The 6,362-nt window shown below is 40.2% G+C and overlaps 3 protein-coding genes across 3 annotated transcripts; 2 read left to right on the top strand and 1 right to left on the bottom strand.

Annotated features, from left to right (window-relative positions):
- Positions 1-387: 387 nt before the first annotated feature.
- Positions 388-618, top strand: AK88_04147 (uncharacterized protein; the record flags this gene model as incomplete). The annotated part of the gene is made up of 1 exon (XM_012481757.1): positions 388-618. One exon carries the CDS (start codon positions 388-390, stop codon positions 616-618), a length of 231 nt encoding a protein of 76 aa, XP_012337180.1.
- Positions 619-1,754: 1,136 nt separating this feature from the next.
- On the top strand, positions 1,755-5,122 carry AK88_04146 (uncharacterized protein; the record flags this gene model as incomplete). The annotated part of the gene is made up of 5 exons (XM_012481756.1): positions 1,755-1,829; positions 2,073-2,619; positions 2,794-3,060; positions 3,211-3,404; positions 3,569-5,122. 5 exons carry the CDS (start codon positions 1,755-1,757, stop codon positions 5,120-5,122), a joined length of 2,637 nt encoding a protein of 878 aa, XP_012337179.1.
- A 9-nt stretch (positions 5,123-5,131) lies between these two features.
- Positions 5,132-6,066, bottom strand: AK88_04145 (uncharacterized protein; the record flags this gene model as incomplete). Its single annotated transcript, XM_012481755.1, has 2 exons — positions 5,132-5,812; positions 5,989-6,066. 2 exons carry the CDS (start codon positions 6,064-6,066, stop codon positions 5,132-5,134), a joined length of 759 nt encoding a protein of 252 aa, XP_012337178.1.
- Between the last annotated feature and the right edge of the window lie 296 nt (positions 6,067-6,362).

Below are 6,362 nucleotides of genomic sequence, written 5' to 3'. Positions count from 1 at the left end.
AAAAAAAAAAAAAAAAATGAACAACAAAAAAAAAGACGTACATACTAAACACCATTAAAATGATCTGCAAACGAAGAACTAACATGGTGTACAATGAATATTTATAAATAGCTTAAAATAACTCTTTTGCTATTAGGGATAAATGCATTAGATATTTTTCATTTTCAATAAAAAAAAAACAAAATTTATAGTGTATGTTTTGTTGTTTCTGCTAATATACTACGGTGCATGTATTGTTTTTTCTTTTAATTAACACACGGCATACATAAATTCACTAAATCACATATTATATTCCGGGTCCTTTAATAGAAAAAAAAAGAACAAAATGAAATTTAACAACAAAATTAACTCCTTTTCTATACAAAATAATTCTCGGTATTGTCTTACATGAAATCCTCATTTTCATTAATATATATGTTTCAGAAAGAATACGAACACATTAAATGTTATAAAGAACACATAACCTTTCTTAAAGTAAGAAATGAAGGAAACCAATTTATAAGAAATTATCAAAACAAACAAAAAAACAGTTCCACCATTAATAAAATTAACATCCCAACTTGTTCCAAACGCATTTTCGATACATTAAAAAAGCCCATTTACAACAATAAAAGGTAACAGCCGCGACATGTAATCTAAAATTCCACGTGTGCGCTATGCTTGTAAGCTTCGACGAAATATTCCACAGGAATATTCTTAAGGTAACAAGTATATAATTTCATATATCATGTATTCTTATTCTATGCTTATCTGCTTTTGTGAAATATGAATGTTCTCACTTCACAGGGTTTACATTTCATTCTGAACATTTTTTATTACAATGTTTTAAAATAAATATCGCGTTGTTCTTGTATTAGAGAACATTATATATAGCGCACCTTTTCTGGGGCCATTTATTCCTGGAAGCTTGAACTTTAAACCCTAGAAAATGAAGGGTGAACTTAGTTCACTCTCCCAGTTAATTCAGTATATAAGTGATTCATTTAGAATGAGCTCATTGGAACTAAATTTTTTTATTATGCCTCACATATTGGATTAATCTTATAAACGGTGTGCCGATGTTCCCATGTTTCAACAGCTTTTCGGTGCGGTTCTCCTAATGTAAAGCCTATTCGATAGGTCAATATTATATTAATGCATGTACTCAAATAAGAAAATTGTATAAAAATTTTGGTCGATGAATTCCACATAAGGTAAATAATGCCAAACATATTAATGGGTATATTAGGTAAGGAAGAGTAGTGCGTGCAATTTGTGTGAAAAGAATTAGTTGCATAAAAAAATAAAATAACAATAAGTATTTTAACGGGGGTTCACACTCCTAGGCATTATTAAGTTTGGATTTCTGTTCAATATTATACATTTTCTTCTTTTCTTTGGTGCCTATGTACTTGTCACCCTTTTATTGCATAAATATGCGATAATTGTGACTAACACAAAATTTCCTTATGCATATTTGTTCTTTGTATGAAGGCTTGAATCATTGAAATTAATATGTAGTTTTTTTCTTCCCTGATTGACCTTTTTTATGAATAATGCACATAAACGTAGAAAAAAAGATATTAGAACGATGGAAGAAATAACGTAAAATGCAGAGAAGCATAAACAGGAAGAACAGTACAAATGAGTCCTTATCAATATATGGGAGAACCAATAGTTGGGAATGATATCGCAGTACGCACTGTATAGGGTATACCTGAAGATAGGTAGATTTCAGAAAGGGCACATTATTATATTATAATATTAAGGACACAATGTCTGGACTTCTAATGAAATTATTGATTACCTGGATGAAGAAACATGGTTTGACTGTTCACTCGAAATCCATCGTAAGTTAACAGGAGTGGAAAGTGGCTGATATATTAAATAATAATAATGTGTACGTATTTGTGGGACTCATGAAGATATACATGTAAAAAATATATACATGCGACTAACCTGTATTTTGAGTAATAACATGATTATGTGCAACGATGTTGTATGAATAAAAGTAAGTAATGATGGCAAAATGAAATAATCATGTGAATAAATAGTACATGTGTATTTACATATATGGAATATTATAATTATAGGGGAATTTTATCAAGGCCGTACGAAAGATTAATGAAGAATTCTTGCATTATGTAAGTGGAGATGTAGATGATGCAATAACTGCTATGTGTAAAAACAGAATAAGTGAATATGAAAATGGAAACATAGAGATGGAACCGAAGGATATACCTATATGTGAATTTATACTGAGGGCCCTATATTTTAAACATGGGCTTTCTCACGAAGTGGGGAATTCAAATATAAAGAGTATTCTGAACACAAATGTTGAGGTAGACCTATGTATAAAGTGCACATTAGCAAATGTATATTTGGGAAACTTATTTCATAAGAACTGTTTGGACACGCCCGGGGAGAAATGGGCCTTTGTGGCCGCAGCGAACCTATTGAATGCATTGGGAAGGGGACAGGGGAATATACAATGTGATGAAGTAGATATACAGACGACGGCAGTTACCGGTGAAAATATAAGACAAAGAATGAAAATATGGATGGGGATGAATGAATCCATAATGCGCAAGGAGGGTTTACTGAGTTCACAGAGAACTTGTACAGCCTGGAATACAAAAGGTAAGAAGAAAGGTGAGGATGCGCGTAGAGAGAAAAAAGTAATATAGAAAATACAAGGAGAAACTGTGCGGGTAATTGGAAATATAATGGTGGACACAAGAAGATTGATGTGCGAACCATTACAAATAATGCAGGAGAACGATCTCATCTTTTTATCCTTATCTTCACTAACAGGAAAAAAGGGAGTCAGCGTCCACCAAGCACTACCCTCAGAGCCGGTCCTTAGGTACACAACTTCATATAAAGAAGCAGGACGAGATGCTATAGAAGAGCCGGCACAAAAAAGTAAAACTAAGGAGGAAGATGTGATCACGAGCAAAGGTAAGGAAACACAGAGAAACAGCGAGAAAAGACAGGGCAGGAAGGAAAAAAAGTTAGAAACTAACAAGCTCACGACGCAAGTAGCGCCGAAACATCCGGCAGCGGGACTGCCCTTTGCAGGTGTACCAAATCTGCGGCAATTACCCGAAATCCAAATACTGAGGGGGGAAGGAGCAGAATAAGGAAACGAACTGGATTTATCCGAGTTCCGTCCGAATAATATGAATTGGACTTTAACAAGCGCCACTTTTATTAATTAATATTTTACAGGCAAGCCGGCAGGAAAAGAAGGACACCACAACACGACCACCTGTGGACAGAATAGACAGGATACCCCATGCATAATAGACGGACAACTGCAGTCGGATCCTTGGAACAGTAAGAACGGAGATGAATGTCTAGGAAGTCTGCTGGCACAGTGGGTACAGAAGAAAGGACTGGACAACCAAGCCATAGAATACGATGTAAGTACAGAGGAAGCAAGATTAAGTTATCAGGAATACGGAAAACAATGTGCATGGTGGAATAAGGGTAAAATGGCCGAAGGGACATAGGAAATAAGGGGACGGAACTGAACTGTGCACAGACATGTATGCGTTCCTTCATAATTATTCGCTTTGCATTGTAGAGAACAATATGGGAGAAGATGACGAAATTATACACGAATGTGGCTGCGCGGGGAGGGACGGGTAAATCTGAAATAATGGAAAATGCATGGATTGAAATGGGGAGAAAAGGAGGGCAAATAAAACAAGGGGAAGAGCAAATATATAAACTACTGATAAGGATATTATTATATATGGAAGGAATATCCGAAGATGGAAGTTTAGAGATGGAGCAAATGACTGACGATTATGAAATGGAATCATTGATGAAATGTGTAATGGGGAATGTATGGATAAACGGAATAAAGGAAATGGGCTGTTGGACGCAGAGTGCTGTGAATCATGCCATAAATGCCGCTGAAGCGCATGTCATTACAGTGAAAGGAGAAAAAAGCCGAATTAAGGATTGTTTAAAATGGCAATTCGGGGATACATGCGTAGGTACCTATCCAGTGACACCAAGATTTATGCAATGGATGTTAAAGAGTAATAGCGTGTTAGGAAAAATGTACGGGGCAGGAATGGCCGCAAAATGTAACGGCAAAAGTATAGCAGACAGAATAGAAGAATTTTATAAAGAGGCGGGAACGAAAGTGTCATGTAATAGTGGTGGTCAGCGTGTAGAAATGATAGAGCCATCGACCGATGGGAAACCGGGAAAGATGGCAAGAGGTAGAAATACCAAAAAATGCGAAAGTAAATATTGGAAAAAACAGGAGGATAACTGGAGGGAGAAAGTGACAATTTTAATTGAGGAAACAAACAAGAAACAAGAAGAGGGATCAAGGAAAGGAAGTCACCCTGCACCTGACGAATCTGATGAATCCGACCACCAGGTCGATAGCATCCCAAGAAAAAGGGCCAATGAAGATCACAGTATCCAAGGCGGTGACAACCTTACGGAGAAAACAGAACACAAAGGTAACGGAGACAAGAACGACCAAGAAACAGAAGTGGAAAGTGTAGACGGAGTCCACACTCAGGATAAGAATAAAATCAAGGCAAACGCGGAGCGTACAGAAGAGAAGCCTGTAGCGGGCACCATCCCACAAGAAGAAACAACAGTAGCCTGCACCCCCCGGCCACTAGCGGAATCGCAAGCATCAGGAGCAGAGACAACACAGGAAACGACGGAAAAAGTAGCAGCAGGGGGTGAACCAAACGTAGAAAAGAACGCACAGGGGAAGGGCATTTCCGTAATATCATCCCCCGATGACGACAGCCCCGCAGCGGATCCATCAAATGGAGTGACTGAGTCCAGCTCGTCCACCAAGAACACAGAGGACCCTGAGGACTCGAGCAGAGTACAAACAGGCCAAGCCACTGAGCGCACTGACCCCAACAACGGTGCGCGCGGCTCCCAGGGTGCTCGTAGCGACGGAGGAAACGATGAAACACCTCCTCTCAATCCACCCAAACCAAAACCAGAAACCACGAACCCAGATCAATCGGGTAGTAGTGGCAGTTTCAGTCATGCTGATTTGGCGGATGGAGTGTCTGGTGGGGAAGGAAAAGGAGGTGAGGGTGATGAAAAGGATGCTGGCGGCGGCGGCAGGTGTTGCAGTCGGTGTATCTGATGATGGTGCTCATGGCCTCGGTGGTCTTGATGGCCGTGGTGGTGTCGGTGGTCTTGGTGCTGGAGGAGGTTGTGGTCTTGGTTTCGGTGGCGGGGGTGGTGCCACAGTTTTGGGTGGATTCACTTTCGCCTTCACTTTCTTGACGCCCTTCTTTATCTTCTTCTCTAGTCGACATATGTCCTGGGATTGCCCTTTTTGTTGCATGTCCTGTAACACCTTATGTACGTTCGGAAAGGTGTGTCCTTCGTCCACCACGCCCTTTATGGCCTTCATGAGGTCAGAGTCCTTGGTTGTCACCCCAGCCGCTGCATTGCACTTCTTCTCACTTTCGTGCCCGTCCCTGTCTGTCCAAGCACACGGCGTCCCTGTTCCACGGGTAGTTCCTGTGGTGCGTCGCGCGAAACCTGTCTTCCATTCGTCCAGCTTATTCTTTATGCTTGGTCCAATACCTCCTACTCCGAATATGGCCTCCCCATAGTCCCTGCCCTCACACACCCCTGGCTCATATTGCTGTGTCCCTGTTGTATGCGTTTGCCGCATTTGTGGCTCGACCTTCTCTATTATTTCCCTATGGTCTTCAGTGTTCCCATACACCTGGAGTAACACCTCAGTCGCCAGTGTACACCGTAAATATTCCGTAAACTGCTCTGCGGAGCGTGCATCTAGTTCTGTGGTTGCCCAGTTGCCATTCTGGGGACTATGTGCTTTTATGTACAGCATAAGGCGTGCAATTTCATGGCACCTGCTTGTGCATGCGCATGTGTGCTTGAATGCTATGTGCCGCGCTACTCGTCAATCTCTCGTGTAACAATAAAGCCCTAGCACTGAACTGCGCGTGCGTCAGTTCTGTTCCTGTATGCTCCTACCTCATACTCCTCCTGTTTGGGAAAACCCGCGCGGATTACCCATTGCGCCAATTCATTCGCCAAATCTACTGTTCCCATATTGTTACCATGCACTGAAATACAGGGTACCGCTTGAAATACCTATACATTACTATTATTCGTATTGTTGTGATATTACATGAATTCGCGCGTGCGTCCAATTTTAGTCGATAATGCTGCTTCTGTCTGTGTTCACTGCTCTCTGCAGGTAGCAATCACACTTTCCATAAAAAGAGAAAAAATGAAGCACATAAAGGTAGAAGGCACCATTTACAAAAACAGAAAATGTGCATAGGAATTGCAAATACAGGGCACAGGGAAGAAACAGAAAAGAAAACAAAAGAACGAAAAAAAAA

Source organism: Plasmodium fragile, assembly GCF_000956335.1.
Source record: "Plasmodium fragile strain nilgiri unplaced genomic scaffold supercont1.55, whole genome shotgun sequence".
In the NCBI taxonomy this organism is placed as follows: domain Eukaryota; phylum Apicomplexa; class Aconoidasida; order Haemosporida; family Plasmodiidae; genus Plasmodium; species Plasmodium fragile.
Note: the sequence above shows the minus strand (reverse complement) of the source record. Positions and strands in the feature narration are given on the sequence as shown.